The 17,165-nt window shown below is 47.6% G+C and overlaps 2 protein-coding genes across 7 annotated transcripts in view; one reads left to right on the top strand and one right to left on the bottom strand.

Annotated features, from left to right (window-relative positions):
* The window catches only part of LOC310742781 (uncharacterized protein), a 34,162-nt gene extending 27,362 nt beyond the window's left edge, over window positions 1–6,800 (top strand). For all 3 annotated transcript variants that reach the window (XM_083572336.1, XM_083572335.1, XM_083572334.1), the window contains 3 exons: window positions 1,115–1,206; window positions 1,790–5,115; window positions 6,572–6,800. In XM_083572336.1, coding sequence (XP_083428462.1) covers window positions 1,115–1,206; window positions 1,790–1,985 — 288 coding nt within the window. In that variant the 3' untranslated portion in view covers window positions 1,986–5,115; window positions 6,572–6,800. The remainder of the gene's footprint in view (window positions 1–1,114; window positions 1,207–1,789; window positions 5,116–6,571) is intronic.
* Window positions 6,801–9,171: 2,371 nt separating this feature from the next.
* Window positions 9,172–17,165, bottom strand: part of DENND2A (DENN domain containing 2A) — a 68,945-nt gene continuing 60,951 nt past the window's right edge. For all 4 annotated transcript variants that reach the window (XM_083572271.1, XM_083572269.1, XM_083572272.1 and 1 more), the window contains exons 15-20: window positions 16,436–16,613; window positions 15,165–15,206; window positions 13,276–13,393; window positions 11,938–12,177; window positions 10,804–10,890; window positions 9,172–9,899 (exon numbers count right to left, since the gene is read on the bottom strand). In XM_083572271.1, the coding sequence (XP_083428397.1) occupies window positions 9,868–9,899; window positions 10,804–10,890; window positions 11,938–12,177; window positions 13,276–13,393; window positions 15,165–15,206; window positions 16,436–16,613 (697 nt within the window). In that variant the 3' untranslated portion in view covers window positions 9,172–9,867. The remainder of the gene's footprint in view (window positions 9,900–10,803; window positions 10,891–11,937; window positions 12,178–13,275; window positions 13,394–15,164; window positions 15,207–16,435; window positions 16,614–17,165) is intronic.

Below are 17,165 nucleotides of genomic sequence, written 5' to 3' on the forward strand. Positions count from 1 at the left end.
ACAAGATTTAATCTTTGTTTTATGGTTTTAATCGTTGACTTGCAAACCCCCGGAGAACTTTTGTTATTGTGTGGTACCCATCAAAATGTGTTGGGGGGGCGGAACTTAGCCGTATTTGCAAATAGATTTCTGGATGTCCATTTGCAAGTATGGCATTTGAGAATGAATTTTCTTGGGTTATCACTCCTAAAATAGAAATCAGCTTCACCTGACCTGATCCCTGGGGTAATAACTGCTTACTAGTATGACACAACCCTTTATCAAGCAGAGCTTATTACCCGCTCTACCACTGTTACATTTCTATCTCATCTTTATTCCAAATAGCTCTAGGAAGTGTACATTTGTACCTTGGAAGCTGAACGGAATCCGTTCCGAAAATCCTTTCGAATTCCAAAACGTTCCGAAACCAAAGCGCGGCTTCTGATTGTCTGCAGGAGCTTCCTGCAGCCAATCGGAAGCCGTGGAAGCCCCATCGGACATTTGGCTTCCAAAAATAGTTCACAAACCGGAACAGTCACTTCCTGGTTTGCGGCGTTCAGGAGCCAAAACTTCGAGAACTAAGCTGTTCGAAAACCAAGGTATGACTGAACTTAGTTCTCATCTCCATTTTACCATGAAAACCATAGCTGTCAACTTTCAGATTTGAAAATAAGGGATCAGCAGCCTCACCTGTCCCGGGGACAGTCTACAGGATATCTAACAATCCGGGATAGCAGTGGGAAACGGCGCTGGAGTAAGGGAATTTCCTGCAAAAGAAGGGAAGGTTGACAGCTATGATCAAAACCCTGTGAGGTTGCATAGGCTGAGCAACCGTGAATGGCTCAAGGCCAGCCAGTGAGCTTCGTGACCCAGGTGGGGATTTGAACCCTGGACTTCCATGTCCTGGTCCCGCATGCTAACCTCTTCACTGCACTGGCTTCTCCTGAAACGAATGAGAAGTTCCCTTCTCGTGCCAACTCCATGCGTAGTTCAGTTGGGTCTCTGGCTCCCCACCTCTAGGGTCTTTTCTACCTCTAGCATTCACCTGACAGTGTATAAAAGGAGCTGGCATTCGTCTTACACTTCTCCAGGTTCAGGGTGTCTCCCCCATTCTCTCTCCTATCTCACCTTGCAGGCCACTGCTGCAGAAGAGCTGTGTGCTGTTCACTACCCAGCGATCCCTGTCCCCGCGGAGGAGATAGTCAATGTCTCTGGAGCAGGTGACAGGTATGTTGCCAGCTGCCCAGAGAGGTTCCTGCCACAGCATCAGGCTCCTCCACCTTCCTCTCCTTGGCCCCTGCCCCCCTGGTTGCTGTGACAACATAACAGTGCCTGCATGTACGCGGCATTGCTAAGGAATCGCTAGTCCAAATATTTATCCAGAGGTGGTGAGAGAAACGGGAAGGTTTATTGTGAGCTGTCATTTTCCTGAGCCTTTATATGAAAGAGAGAGAAATGGAGGCAATTAAGTCTCAACAAGACATTGACATCTTTGCTCCACGTGCCTCCAGACGCCGCAATTGTAAAAAGCACCTGGAGCCTCTTAGTGGGGCAGCCGGGCTTTGCTGAAATGGGAGCCTTCAAGACCTTGAGGTCTTAAAAGGTTCTCCATCAACTACTCATGGTGGTGCCAGCACCACAGTCATCCTCTGATGCCAGGGAAATGTGGGTCTGGGAGAGGGACAAGGGGTTTATACTGGGGTGCAGGATGAGAACACTAAAATAAAACCACCATAAAGGGTGAAATTCAGTTGCTGAAGAGCTTAGTCTTTTTCCTTTGGTAAGCTGAGTTGGCCTCTTCTCTCTTCAGCTTAATGGCTGGAATCCTCGCTGGGCTGCTTGCTGGAGAAGACATGGATGATTGTGTCCGGATGGGCCTCTTGTCCGCCAGCTTCTCCCTCCGTTCTTATGAGCCAGTTTCTCCAGACATCAGTGCCATCAGCGTGAATGTGGCAAGGCTGAAGGCTCAGCAGTGGCCTGTGGCAAAGCGCTGGAAGTTGACTTAAGAGTCGGGCAGCCCCTTCTGCACCCTGAAATGGGCAGATGCACCAACATCTCTCTCTCCTACCTGGGCCTGCTTTTGAACTGAATCAGGTGGGCTCCGTGATTGCATCAGGAGAAGAGGAAGGGAGGCTGGCTGGGTCTCGCCATCTTCCCTTTACCCCTTCACCATTCTTTATTTCTAGGCCCAGTGCTTTTTTTCCCTAAAAAATGTTTAGGGGTACTCTCATTTTGACTCAAGAAAATTACCATTTTATAGTTCAAATTGGGAAAAATAATGTGGACAAAACTACAAAGATTCACAAAATGTTTAGGGGTATGTGTACCCCCAGAAAAAAAGCACTGGCTAGGCCTATGACCTAAAAATTTTAATAATGGAAACCCTGCACCAAGAAAAGTTGAATTATGCAACCTGTCCCCCATTAAGAACTATTAGAAATAATAAAAAAAATTTAACAGATGGTGCAATGTTAGTAGTAGAAGATGCAAGAAGCTCATTTTGAAACTGAATGTAACGATTTTAATTTTACTTTATTTTTAATTTTACCTTCAAGCCAAAAGGCGGCATTTAGCCTGGTTACACAGTCGAGACACTGCTACCTCTATCATGTTACGTGACTCTGATTTATGTACTGTATGTGGGAGGTGGGCTCATATGTGTTTTAACTCAATTAAGCGGTGGTGGACTTTGGGCTCCCAAATTTCAGCAGCACCCTGTGTGACACCAAAATCCCCCCGTCTCTCATGCTCCGTTCTACACCATCGTTGTGGAGACCCCTGTGGTGCGGCACCCAATGTGGCGACCTAATCGGTTGCCCTCCAACTCTGTACTTTATCACAGATATGCAGCATTTTGTTTTGTCCTATGACTCCCATCCGCCCTAGGCAGTGTGGCCATCAGTCAAGGATGGTGGGGGATGCAGTCCACAACATTTGGAACGTACCACATTGGCCACCCCTGCCTTAGGCTGTTTTCTGCAAGTGATGGTTTGAACCAATTTTCTCAAAGGTGGGGTGTGCCAACCAAATTGCATTCCCGGACTAGGAGCTCTTGTAGTGTCACAGAGGCTGATGGGAACAGCAGTGTGGCAAAATGGACCTTAGTGTGGGCATTGCCCCAAGTTACATGTCACGGTGGTGACTCAAGAGAGCAATAGGCATGTAGTGTCTCTGCTCCAATGCTTGCAGGTGGGGGAAGGATTTCTTCAGCAGCACACAAGATGGCCCAAAGGAAACGTCTGACAAAAGGGCAGTTGTGGTTTTCCTCTCCAAGATATTGCACCAGGCACAGTGGTAGGCTTAAAACTCCAGGCCAGCCTCCTTCAGGGGGGCTGAAACACTTTCTGCCACCAAGCTTAGATCAGAGCTCGGTTTAGGGTACTGCCTGTGATCTGAAGATGCTTCACAGCCGACATTCCTATCCAGTAGAACAAAACGAGTTGAAAATGGCAAGGAGGGGTGACAAACAGGACTGATCAATACATCTAAAATAAGGCATTGAGTGCAAGAAAGTACCTTTAATCTGTAAGGTAAGGGTAAAAAAGGTAAAGGACCCCTGGACGGTTAAGTCCAGTCAAAGGCGACTTTCAGGCCAAGGGAACTGGAGTTTGTCCACAGACAGCTTTAATCTGTGCACACAGGTGACACACTTTTGCCCAGCCTAGGAAAGCTTTTTTTTTTAACCAGCACAGCTCACTCAGTACCTTGCAGCACCTGCTTAGCTAAAATAATAAAAATCAAATTGTTCCATGACCACAATGGGGAAAGGTGGCATTGAGCGGGAAGGACATGCTTGCGTTTTACAAAGGAGTTGGGTGTTGCTGCTGAGGGGTGGGGGCGTAAAGGAAAGAGGGAGGGAGGATTTTCCAAGCAGGAGGCACGAGCTAGAATTTCAATATCACAAAAAGGGGAAAAAAGGGGGTGGGGTGGGGGTTAAGCTGGGAATCCAGATGCATAAAAGGGCTCCCACTCTTCACACAGAGACATCACCCACATGCATGTGTGGCTGGTTTTAATCTCTCCGGCAAGCTCCAAGGCAACAGCAGCCCTTTGCCCAGAGAGAAAACCCAGGCAGGAAGAGAGGATGAGGGTTTCCGCAGTGGCTACCTTTGCGGTGCTTTCCGTTCAGTTTTGCACCCTGGCTCAAGTCCGTGGGAAATGGGCTGGGAAAGGGCTGGTGGACCCAGCAGGGGCTGGAGGGGCCAAGAAGCCTCTCCACGCACCCCGTGAAGGAGACAGAGAGGCAGAAGCCCAAAGGCTGCCTTCTGCCAGGTTGCAGAAGATGGAGGCAGGAGCTGGAGCAGGTGGCAGAGCCCACAGCAGAGCGGCAAGCAAACCCCAACCGGGACATGTCAAACAGAAGGCCAGCGGCAAGAAGCAGGTTCCCCAGCTGTCCCCCCCGAGAAGTATGAGCCCAGGACTTCAGAACTACTTGAAAGGACATGGGAAATTTAACACGGATACGGTGAGTAAAAGCCCTCCTTATGGCAGTGGGGGCTAGGGCCCTCCAGATGTTGCTGAACTACGACTCCCATCAGGACAAGCAAGCATGGTGGATGGTCAGGGATGGTGGGCACTGTAGTCCAACAAGAGCTAGAGAGCCACACGTTCTCCAACCCTGCCTTAGAGGGACAGAGAAAGCAGCCTTGAACCAAATCAGAGTACTGGGTCCGTCTGACGGGAAGTGGTTTCCAATTCTATCTTGAGATGCCAGGGACTGAACTTGAGGCCTTCTGTATGCAGATAATAAATGAATATATTGTTGGTTTTTGCACTCTGCACCACCCAGAGGCTTTTGAACCATTAAGCGGTTCATAAAGACTTTTAAATAGACAGACAGACAGACATTTCCAGGATCAGAGACAGTCTGTGTCTAAATTTCTGGGAATCACAGGCAGGCAGTGTGCTGCTGCAATGTGAGAAGATAGTGTTGGATGCAGCAGGCCAAGCTCTTCTTAATGCCTTTAGCACTGGTGCCTAAAGGGATTCTCCTTTCCTTTCCTTCTCAGTATTCCTGTCCTGGGATTCAGTCAAAGGCCTGCAGAAAACCCTCAGACTGTGATGGCTGTCTGGGCCTCTATACCTGCAAGCTGCCGAGAGGGAAGTGCGACCTGAAAGCAGTTTCCCGTGAAACAGGTAATACATAAAACACAGGTGAAAGGGAGGGGCTGGCTTCTGTTGGACATACTGAAATAAATCTCCTTTGTGTGAAAGTTCCAAATAAAAGGTCAAGCTCTTATTGTGGAGCTAATTCTGTATCTGGGGCTGCACCACTTTAAGTGTTTCTGTGTGCAAGGGAAGTGTGTCATGTATTTTGAATCCTCCCTGCAAAAATAAAATAGAAAATTAAATAGCAGGGGGAAGGGTTCTAGCCAAGCATTCGCCTCCTTAAAATGTTGCTTTCTATATGCGGAGGAGACGGCAGGTGGCGCTGTGGGTTAAACCACAGAGCCTAGGGCTTGCCGATCGGAAGGTCGGTGGTTCGAATCCCCGTGACGGGGTGAGCTTCCATCGCTCGGTCCCTGCTCCTGCCAACCTAGCAGTTTGAAAGCATGTCAAAGTGCAAGTAGATAAATAGGTACCACTCTGGTGGGAAGGTAAACGGCGTTTCCGTGCGCTGCTCTGGTTCACCAGAAGCGGCTTAGTCATGCTAGCCACATGACCTGGAAGCTGTACGCCGGCTCCCTCAGCCAATAAAGCGAGATGAGCGCCGCAACCCCAGAGTCTGTCACGACTGGACCTAATGGTCAGGGGTCCCTTTACCTTTATATGCAGAGGGTACAGATGTTTTAAATATACAGAGGAGCATTTCATCATCTGAGCCTATCTGTGGTGGTAAGAGTCTAGAAACTAGCTTATCAGTCAAAGGAAGAGATGCGGTTCTCAAATGATGTTTTTGAAACAAGGACACCATGTGGCATCATCCACTGTTAGCCAGCAGGCGGCACTGCAGCCACAAAATAAGGAAAGAACAGATTTAGGGTGTTCCCACCCACAATCTGCACATCTCCCTCAATGCCACACAAACCTTTTAAACCGCAGCATTGACATTGTTGCCACAAGGTCAGGCATTGGGCCCCATTGTACTAGAAAGGAATGAAATGGGAAATGACAAGGTAGCATTACTGAGCCATACTAAAAGGTAGTACTGGGGACAGGTATTGGAACGTAGGGCAGTAGAATCCCTACAGGTTACTCCGTTCAAGTCACACTCAGCTACAAAACGGATTGTGCTGGCTACCTACTATGTAGATGTAACCTGAATGTTAAGGAGGCAGACTTTGCCTGTCATTGCACTTAATATCTCCACCACCAAGATTCAAGTATTAAGCCAGTTGTGATTTCCTACTGAATGCATTCAGATACCTCACTTACAAAACTTCCTGTGTTCTTTGATAACACAGGTCTAACCTTTCGGCTCATCTGTGTGTGCTTTTTTAAAAAAATTAAAAGGTAGTAGTACATTGATAAATGGATATTTTATTTAATGGATACCTCAGATAATCGATGTCTGCTTGTAGGAAGATATTGAGGTTGGCGTCTCATCAAGGAGAGTTCCCCTGATGATTTGTCTGTTCGCTCTCTCCCACAGGTGGTTTCTTCCAGAATATCCAGAACAGATAAAAGGCACTGAGTTCCTGTCAGACTTTTAAAAAAGGAGCTGCCAACAAACCCCAACAAAGCTGTACAATTTGGGGGAGGGAGAGAGAGAATTTAAAAAAACTGATTTTAAGTGGCATTCTGTTCAAACGTTGCAAGTTACATTTGCTCACATTATCTAAACTGATACAATCTCTTAATAAAGAAGGACTTTCAGTTTATTTTGACTGTTTTGATTTCGGTTACCCCATCTGCACCTCCTATGAGGAGGTACCTTCAACAGGGATCCCTTCTCAGCTTGAAGATGAATGAGCAAAAAGATAGAGCTTTTTTGTCTTCTCATTTCCTGGATAAACCCAAGAACCATGGCTTCTGCTGCTGCAGCAGCAACTTGTCTCAGGGTCCAGGTCTACTCTGGCACAAGGGCACCAGTTGTGATCTTGCAGCTGGGCAGAAAACCTTGATATGTTCAAACTTTGGCAACAGGGTGCAGGATCCTAAGTTTAGGCTACAACATGTAAGTCAGCACTGGCCTCTGCCCCAGAGCCCAGGTGTAAAAGGAAAAGGCACAAGGTGTGCATGGACCTATGCAAGCTTTAAAAAAGTCCTGGGGAATGGACCCTGAGAAGACAAACAGCTTGCAAAACATACAGGTTTCCCTACTGACACGGTGTGTCCCTAGGGAGGGACCATCGCTCACTGATAAGAGTCACCTGAATGCAGCAGGTCCCAGAGTCATTCCCTGGTATATCCACTTAAAAGGATTAAGGAGCAGGTAATAGGAGAGACCTTTTGCTGGCTGAGATAATGGAGAGCTTCTGCCAGTCACAGTAAACAGTACAGGGCTAGATGGGCAAGTAGTCTGACCTGGCAGAAGGCAAACTCCCGGTGTTCCTACGGCCAACTTTCATTCTCAGCACTGACAACAGACAGAAGGGCTGGGGGAAACACGACCTTCCATTTTGAATCCGCCATGAGCAGGAGGATAAAATAGGAGCTTCCTTTTGATACAAAGTCGAGATGTGCTCTGGTGGAGACGTCAGGAAGCAAACCTCCGCCACATCTTATTTGTGTGAGAAACACAAGAATAAGGTGGGGTGGGGAGAAGGAGTCTTAAGTAAAAATGGAAGCTAACAAAAATGGAGCCTTTCGTTGAATTTTTGGCAAAACCTCTGCCAACACAAAACAGCAGAGGTGGCTCCTCAAGCACCTTGAGTCAGATTTTAGGTCCCCAATTTTACTGTTGTAGAAAGCTGCTTTATATAAAGTTGGACCATTGGTCCATCTAGCTCAGTATGGTCTACATTGATTGGCAGCAGCTCTCCATGCAGGAGGAATTGAACCTGAAGCCCTCTGTGGGCAAAGGAACTGAGCTACAGGTTTCCCTCCTAGGGTACCATTACTATTTTCACGGCCAGTACTCCCCCATCCCCATTGTTAAGCACAGGTGTGATATAAGGTTCTGGCCTACTGATGAGTTTTCAGCATGACATCTTCCACCCAACAGAGTAACTGGAGGGGCCTCTTAACTGGGGCTGTCCATGAAAGTAGAAGACATAATGGAAAAGGTTCATCGCTCGGTGAGTGCATGAACAAATCACCACAGGTTTCAAATCATCGATGCAATTTTTGTGCCACCACAAATGCAGTACTCTTCAGCAGAGTGGCTTCACACACTCGGCAGTCACTAAGCCAGAGCTTTCCAAACTTTTCATACGGGTGTCACACTTTTTAGAAAGCAACATTTCGCGACATGGTAATTCAGTTTTACTAGCAAAATGGAGGTTAAAGTAACCCCTTTCCAGCCCCCCCCAGAAGGAGCATTCACGTGACACACCTACACACTGCAGCTGACACACGAATGTGTCATGACACACAGTTTGGAAAGCTCTGCACTAAGCATTGGCAAGCTTAGAGAAACCCAGTGATGTGTAAGCCTGTGTTGCAAGATCCACATGAGAAAGCAACTGATTTACACTTCTTTGGCCACCAGGGGGCCTAAGACCCCATAACAACATTATCAATATTATTCTGATAACAGCTCCCAACGTTATCTCTTTGGACCAGCCCGGGCTGTTGTTGTTTTTATATATGGATGTTGCAGAACATTGCCATTGATGTAATCATAATGCATTAATGGCTTTATACAGAACTGTCTACACATCACTCCACTTATGATGCTTCCCCCACTGTTCCCACATTATTTCCACCTGGAGGGGCCACTTTTGCCATACAAAGAAAACTGCAGAACATTTGTGATATGAAGAGTTGCATTTCAGCAGGCAACTATGGAACATGAGCTCTGTGGAACTGTCCTGAGATCTGCAAAGAAAGGGCGGTATGCATATTTAATAGATAATAACAACAAGCTCTGTCCTGAAACGTTTGCAGGGGCAAACTGAATTGAAAGCAGGATTGTGTAAAACAACCCCAAGTACCATCACAAGCCCAAATAGTCCTGAACGCACAATGAAAAGGACATCTGGAGGCTCTCCCTTTCATGCAAAACTGTTTGGAGCAGAGAGAAACGAAAGAGGAAAAGAACAAAGTCAGGTCAAAGCCACTTGTGAATGGTAAGAACGACTGGACACATTTTCTTTAACATCACTCACTTTTAATTACATCGCATCAGCCTCTCAGCTTACTCCGAGAAAGGATGCCCACTAGGAGGGACGGCAAATCTTCCATCCCATAGTGGTTGCTGGAGTGGGTATCAAATTCTCAGCAGCTTCAGTGGTTCCCCTGCCTCACCTTCCCTCTAACTGCCTCCTGCTTCGCCCCCTTTTCATCATATGGTCCCCGTCAGTATCTGAGAGTCCAGGTTAATGCAGCTTCCATCCAGCAACTTCCTTGCTGCCATTTGAGAGAGGAGCCCGGGGCAAGTGTCATTGGCTAATACTCTTCTTAACCTCAATATAAATAAAAAACAACATTTCAAAATGTTTAATAGCTAAGAAATAGGGGAAAAAACAAACCCCAAACCACCGTGAAATCTGCAAAGCGCCAATGGAGAGAGTCTTGAGAATGCTTTGTCCAGTGCATGTTCTTGGTAGAAGCTGAGAGTCCCCTCCCAGCAGCCTCTTCGTCTGTGTCCCCCTTAGCGCCATTCTAGGAGACCAGAGGCCAGCTCTTCATCTAAGCACAACTCCCGGACACCCTGCTTCCTGGGTTGGGCTTTCCCCTCCTTGGGAGCAGGCAAAATGGGAATGGGGGAAAAATTGGTCCATTTTCCGTCTGCTGAACTGTGAAAGAAATCACTTCTCCCTGCAACAGTGGCACTCTAAGGTCTCATTTCTTGTGGAGAAATTTCATTCTGCTACCTGGAAGGGATTGATGGGTGGGAGGCAAAAAAAGAAAGAAAGAAAGATATAGAAACCATGTGATTTTGGCACAATGGGATTGGGTTAAAGTCCCCCCGTCTCCAGAAAACAGATAAAAACCAACCTCACCACATTTCCCCACCTGCATTCTACACGGGCCAGTATTTATAAACAAGTGCAATACCCAGGCTCCTCACTATACACCCCATAAAGTTTGCAAAACGGCACGTTGCAAAGTTTACACAACATAGCAATGACATAAATCCCATCCAAAGATGGCTGATGACATTTATGGAGCCACAACGCAGATGGTAAAACATACGAAAAGTAGCAGCATGCTTTGCTTACAAGTTAACTGCATTTCCCCAGCAGCTGGGGATTTTGCTTTAAAAAGCCCAATATTCCCAGCAATGGAAGCAATACCTGACACAAGAAGCTCTCAATTATACCTGCAAAACAAGGAGATTTTGCCAGGCACGGGAAGAGACCCTTTCAAGTCTTTGCAACACTGCCGTATGAGAAGAAGCAGCCCCCTCTTCTACAGAACTATAAAAGAGGCAATAGCCTTCAAACTGGAAGGATAGCCATCCCTGATTTACATCTAATACCTGTAATCCCTCATCCTTAGTTAAAACATACCCAAAACACATTTCCTCACGTTCATCCCCTGTTATCACTCCCATCCACAGTAAACCTGTCCTCACCCATCAGAAATTACATTTAGAATGCAGTGTCCTTGGGGTAAGGATCTGCCCTTTTTCTTTTATTACTGTGCATAACATAAATACAGCAGTCATGGTGCTTATATTGCAAATAAACCCACACGCATTGTGATTTGACTTTAGGACACGCAATGGGATATAAAAGCACACTGCAACCCAAAGCAGCAGCCAGGATCTCTTACCTAACCCTTTCAGGAATTTATTGACTCCACTCTGCTCTCCGCTGGGAAGGGTTTCTAGGTACTCTTGGGCACGTACCTCAAACAAACCTACAAAGGGGTGGAAAACAGAACGCAGAAAGGAAGAAAAACCTGGTGAGTTCCAGTTGCAGGTGCTGTGGGATGTAACATCACAAAAGCAGTCGAATACAACATTTCCTGTTTGCTCAGAGTGGACACACAGGGGAATGTTGCTCCAGCCAGGAGGACTTTCTGTCACACCTGGTCTGGAGCATCCTCCCCCTGTATGTGACCAGGTAGATGGGCGTGACCCTGGCAGACCCTATAAAGGGGCCAGTCATGCAGCCATTTTCCTCTTCTCTATCCCACTCCCTTTTGCTACTGCTCTTTTGCTGTGTGCTGGCTCTCAGCCAGCAGCACATGGGCTCATCCCTCACAAGAAGATGAACCCACACTTTTCTCTGTAACTAAAAGGTAAAGCCTGCCTTCAGGATCATACTGTGAACTGAATGTAAGTAAACCTTATCATTACTTTCTAAAAGAAGACTGCTGTGTCATTGTTGTTTTTAAAAGGGAACAAAAGGGGATTTACCAGGAACAATCCAATCTGGACAAGCCAGACTGGATTGCTTAACTCAAATGGTTCTAACGAATTTATCAACTAGCTTTCTGCTATATGCAAGGGATGTGCGTTGCTACTAGCTCACTAGCGTGAGTGAGGAAGGATAATATTTAATCAATATATCCTCTCCGGTTCGAATTCCCGCGACAGGGTGAGCTCCCATTGCTCGGTCCCTGCTCCTGCCAACCTAGCAGTTCAAAAGCACCTCAAAGTGCAAGTGGATAAATAGGTACCGCTCCGGCGGGAAGGTAAACGGCGTTTCCGTGTGCTGCTCTGGTTCGCCAGAAGCAGCTTAGTCATGAGTGAGATAAAGCGAGATGAGCGCCACAACCCCAGAGTCGGCCACGACTGGACTTAACTGTCAGGGGTCCTTTACCTTTATACTATCCTCGGCATTCCCACAGATGCCACCTGAACAGCTCTTACATGATGAAAGGGCCAAAGTAGAAAAACACCTGATGAAAAACACGCTTAATTAATCGCATGCCCCTTTCACCGTCCTCCTGCTCTCTCACCTTTAGCACCCTGTTTCCGCAACTCTCGCTCCTGAATGAAGCCTCCAAACATTTGCGTCTCCATGAAGACCTCCAAGAAACGCCGAAGGCTCTTGGAAGAGACCGACTTCCGGAAGGCCTCCCGCTGCAGGGTCCTCTCTTCCCTCTCGGAGGGAGTCAGGAAGAGGGAGTAGTGCCCCACAATCTCCACAAAGAAGCGGACAAACGCTTCCGACACCACTTCGTTCAAGGGGCTGGACTCTGGATGGGGGAGGCAAAAGGAGAAGGGAAAACATTGGTTAGCGGGAGACCTGGCCTTAACCTGTTCTCTTCCAGTCCCATCCTTAGAACTCGCCGGGGTGTAGATTTGGGATGGGAGGACTGTAGCTCAGTAGCAGAACACCTGCTCTGCACACAGAAAGTCCCGAGTTCAGTTCCTGGCATCTCCAGGAAGGCCTGGGAAAGGCTTCAGCCTGGAACCCTACAAAGTTGCAGCCAGTGTTGTGGACACAGACACTTGGAAGCTGCTATATCTTGAGTCAGACCATTGTTCCATCTAGATTAGTACTGTCCACCCCAACTGGCAGCACCTCTTTGGGATTCCAGACAGGGTCTCTCCCAGCCCTACCTAGAGTTGCTGGGGATTGAACCTAAGGCAGGTGCTCTCCCAGAGCTGTGGATCTTCCCCAACACTGAGCCAGGTGAACAAATTTTCCGACTTCACATAAGAAAGGTTTCATACACAGGTCCAGCCACATGGTTAAGCCCATCCTTGTGGCATCTCCACACCCATGCAGAGGGGCTATGAAGTGGACATCATGAAATATTTGGTATATTCCAGTCATCTCATATAAAAAAAGGATACCAGGCTCTGATCCGTCCAATCTCTCACAATGACAATAGAAATAAATAAACGTACAAATGAAGGACCCACCCAAGTGATGCTGACACCATACACTACACAAACACTATGCAGAATATAGAACAAAGGAAGGCTACCCTCCCATCTCTCTCCTCTCTCTTTACCCCCAACTGCATGGTGTCAATGACGATAATGTCTCATACAGTATGTAAACAAACTGTGAAAATGACTATGAATCAAATATGGAGATGCCTTGTTTATTTGTTTGTTTTGTAACACAAGAAAATCTTAAATAAAAGCTATTTTTTTTTTAAAAAAAGGAGGATACTGAGAGTTGGGAAAGGGCAACCCACGTGCTGAAGCACCTTCGCTCCGAGGTAAGGCTAAATTTTTTGCCTTTTTAATTTTTGGAAGGGAATGACACAGTAGAGGTTTATAGAAGCTCAGTGCGATTTTCCCCGGTGAAAAATAAAAAGGTGAGAGGTTTTAAACCTTACCTTGCTTGCCGTTGGGAGCGCCCTCTTCCTTGTCACTTGCCAGATCGTTCCTTTGCTCCAGGATGTGTTCGAGCGCTGCTTGCAACTTCCGAGGTAAAATAGAGTCCTCATCTTCCATCTTAAAAAGAGAGAGGGCATGTTCTTAGGCATAGGGTGAGACCAAACTGCACACTCTGGGATAAAAGGTAAAGGTAAAGGGACCCCTAACTGTTAGGTCCAGTCACAGACGACTCTGGGGTTGCGGCGCTCATCTCGCTTTACTGGCCAAGGGAGCCGGCATACAGCTTCCGGGTCATGTGGCCAGCATGACTAAGCCGCTTCTGGTGAACCAGAGCAGCGCACGGAAATGCCGTTTACCTTCCCACCGGAGTGGTACCTATTTATCTACTCGCACTGGCATGCTTTCAAACTGCTAGGTTGGCAGGAGCAGGAACTGAGCAACGGGGGCTCACCCCGTCGCAAAGATTCGAACCGCCGACCTTCTGATCGGCAAGCCCTAGACTCTGTGGCTTAACCCACTTCCCACACTCTCGGATAAACACTCTAAAAGCAAGCTTGGCCAGCCGGTGACCCTCCAGATGTTATTAGACCTCAACTCCCAAGACAGCATGGCCAATAGTCAAGGTAGCACACCAGCACCTGGAGGGTAAAAGGCTAGACCCCTCTAAAGGATCCACTTTTAAACCCTTGCAAATGGTCATTGCACACTGGAAGGCAGCGGTGTGGCAGCTGCTTCAGAGGGCTGTAGCAGAAACTTTGCAATGGTGCCGTCAAATCGGCCAAAGCTGAGCAGAGAACTAGCACACAGTACAGTCTTGGCATGGAGCAATGACTGAGGTGAGCCTTTTGCGATGGTCACCTGGCAGCCACAGATACTGGAAGGAGGAGAAGCACCTCCACACGGGGAGACAATAGAAAGTGGCACCAAAAAGTGCAGATGTTGGGCCTTGCAAGAGACCGCTCTTGCACTCACTGCATTAACTATAGCTCATGGTCTGCATGCTGAGCAGATCTTGCTGCTGTGTGTCTTTGAAACAGAGACGGTATGCGTGCAAAGCGTGCTCTTCGCCTCTGAGGTAAGTACCACCCCTAAAGAATGATGTAGGCATGAACGTCCCAAAGCATTGGACTTAGGAAGCAAAAGTGTGTTTTGCCTGAATTCAAGGTGGGGTGCCCACTGGCACAACCACCATCTCCTTTCGGCTTTGCAGAGAGTTGGAGTTCTCCTCATCCACAGCATTCCCTCATCGCAGTCACCTTTCCTGTATCTTCACTTTTGTACTAATACATTCATGCATTTTTTTTGCTGCTTATGATATAGCCACTTACCCTCCTTTGACCCCTGGTTAATAGGTCTGGCAGGTTTTGGAAGTTTCAAAAACCTGCAGAACCCTTTGACTAGAGGATGGAGGAAGACGTGAAGAAACATATGCACAAACACCATGGAAATCAAAGCCTCTTGCAAATGATTTCCAACTCTCCCAATGACCATTTGTCTTCAGGCTCCATTTACCATCACCCTCTTCAGTGCTACTTTTCTAGAAAAATAGGTGCTAGAACTCACCATGAGCGCCTCCCTTGTTCTCTTATAATGGCAATGGCGCCCGTCTCAGTGCCAGAACTGAGTTCCGGTGAGTTATGGCTGAAAAATGCACTGCTGAGCATCCAGCAACGAAACAGAGCAGACTTCCTTGTTCTTATTCTTTCCTGTTCTTCTCTCCCACAGACAGAACCAGTGTGGGGAACATTTGGCTTGCCAGAAGTTGCACTCAGGCCAATGAGCATGCTTGCTAGGGCTGATGGGAGCTGTAGTTTAGTAACATCTAGAGGGCCAAAGGTTCCCTACACCAGAGGTTAAATGGACATGACTGGAAGCAAGTTGTTCTTACCTGCCTGAGAAACCGGTTATTCACAAGGTCAACCACAAGGACCTGCTCGGACAGAAATACACAGAAAGAAAAAGGGGAGAAGAACATTACTGGGAATGGTCATCAGCCTCCTTGGGAAAATGGCGGCCTTGTATACAGCTTTTTTGGGGGGGAAGGCCCTGCCTTATTTATCTGAAGCGTTTTTACTCTTCTCTTTGGCCCAGAAAGGCTCCCAAAGGCCTTGCCCTACCCCAATTCCACCGAGCCTCAAAGAGATATGAAAACCAGCCCAATCCCAGGGTGGTTTTTATGACTTTTACCACAAACCACAGAATGACAACTTTAAACATAGGGAAGCTGTTCCTCTCGAGTCTCTTACACACACTTTCCCCTCCTTTCCCTAAACCACACAAGTTATTCCACACAACAGGGAAGAAGCAATAATTGGGTGGGGAAACAGAGATAGGAGCATGCTCTTATCTAGCACGTTTTAAAAAAGAGATATTCAATGCAAGTATGGTACCGGCAACTTATAGCCTGGAGGAGCACCCCTTGGACTTTAAAACAAAGATATTTTGGTGCTTGGAGGTAAATAAACAACCCCAAATGCTAAGGATGAGACAATTAAGCCAAAATAGATCCAAGTGTTACTGGGTTTGCAGAATTCCTGGTCTTATTCTGGCAACTCTTCTTTGTGGATCTCATTGTAGGGCTGCCTTTGTATAGGTTAGCGTTACTGCCCTGCCCATGTGGGGCTTGAACCCAGTACTGTGGCTGAAGTGACCCACCCCAGTCTCTTCCCACTGGCTGCTGGGGGCTGCTCCATCCAGTCCTTGCGTTTGCCATCACCAAAAGCCATGGGGATGGTGAAGGAGAATAGGGCCTCTTCTCTTCTGTCCCACACACCCAATCTCCAGCTTAGATGCTCTCTACATCTAAGTTAGAGGTGATGAATTCTAGATATCATATCATCCCTAAGCCCACCTGCCCCGGATCATCTTCCAGGTGGACGTACCATGGTTAAAACAGAAGTCACAGGGGCACTCTCAATGCCATGTGCTGTTAATAAGCAACTGCTGAGGAAAGATGCCAGCAAGTGTTTCACATCACAGCCAGTTGGCTCTTTCTCCAGCCTAGCAGGATCTGCCATGAATAAACCCTGGCCCCAAAGCTTGTCCTCCTCACACCCCCAAAACCTGTGTCCTGTGAGGACGGTGCTCTCTTGAACCCAGCACTGTTGTATCAAACAATATCCATTCTGCCGCCCTCCCTTTCCCATACTCTGGCCTCACCTCTTCCACGGGCAGCTCCTTGAGGCGGGACAGCGAACTGGAGAGCAGGCCGATCAGAAAGGGGGTTGGCGAGCACACGATGTCAATCATCGAAGGGGGAAGCACAGGGATGTAGGTGTGCTGCCACGTGAAGGGATAGAGAAGGGCCACCATGGCATGGCAGCATTTCGACAAGGTGCTAGGAGGAGGAAACAGACGCAAGGGTCAGTCTGAAACTCTCAGGGCCTCTTTGAGATAAGAGACATAAATTAATAGATGGTAACTGAGAGGGGGGCGGGGAGACAGCTGGCCGCACACATTGACACCTGGCCAGGTTTTATCCTGGGACCATGCCAGGCTTCCAAGAACCTAAGGTTAAAAGGAGAAATCAAATTAATAGTCCTCACGACTGCAAAGAGGCGAACTGGAATCTGTCCCCTGCAGATAATCGAAGTGCCTAGAGACAGTCAGTCAGGTTGTGTATCCACAGCAGTGACCAGAGGAGGAATGACTGCTGGGAGGAGCACAGAGAGAAGAAACGCCATGGTACACCTGCAACAGCACAACAGGACTCCTGCCTCTGCCCCAGCTACAACAAAACATGTCGCACCTGCATCAGTCTCTACAGCCACAGCTGGTGCTGAAACCTTCCAACAGTTTGACCTCACCCCTAAAGGTGCACTCCTACACTGTCTCCAGAGACAGATGGAGGCCAACCATCTATTAAATGTTCAAAGTGAACATTTAGTGC

Source organism: Podarcis filfolensis, assembly GCF_964270895.1.
Source record: "Podarcis filfolensis genome assembly, chromosome: 10".
Taxonomy (NCBI): Eukaryota; Metazoa; Chordata; class Lepidosauria; order Squamata; family Lacertidae; genus Podarcis; species Podarcis filfolensis.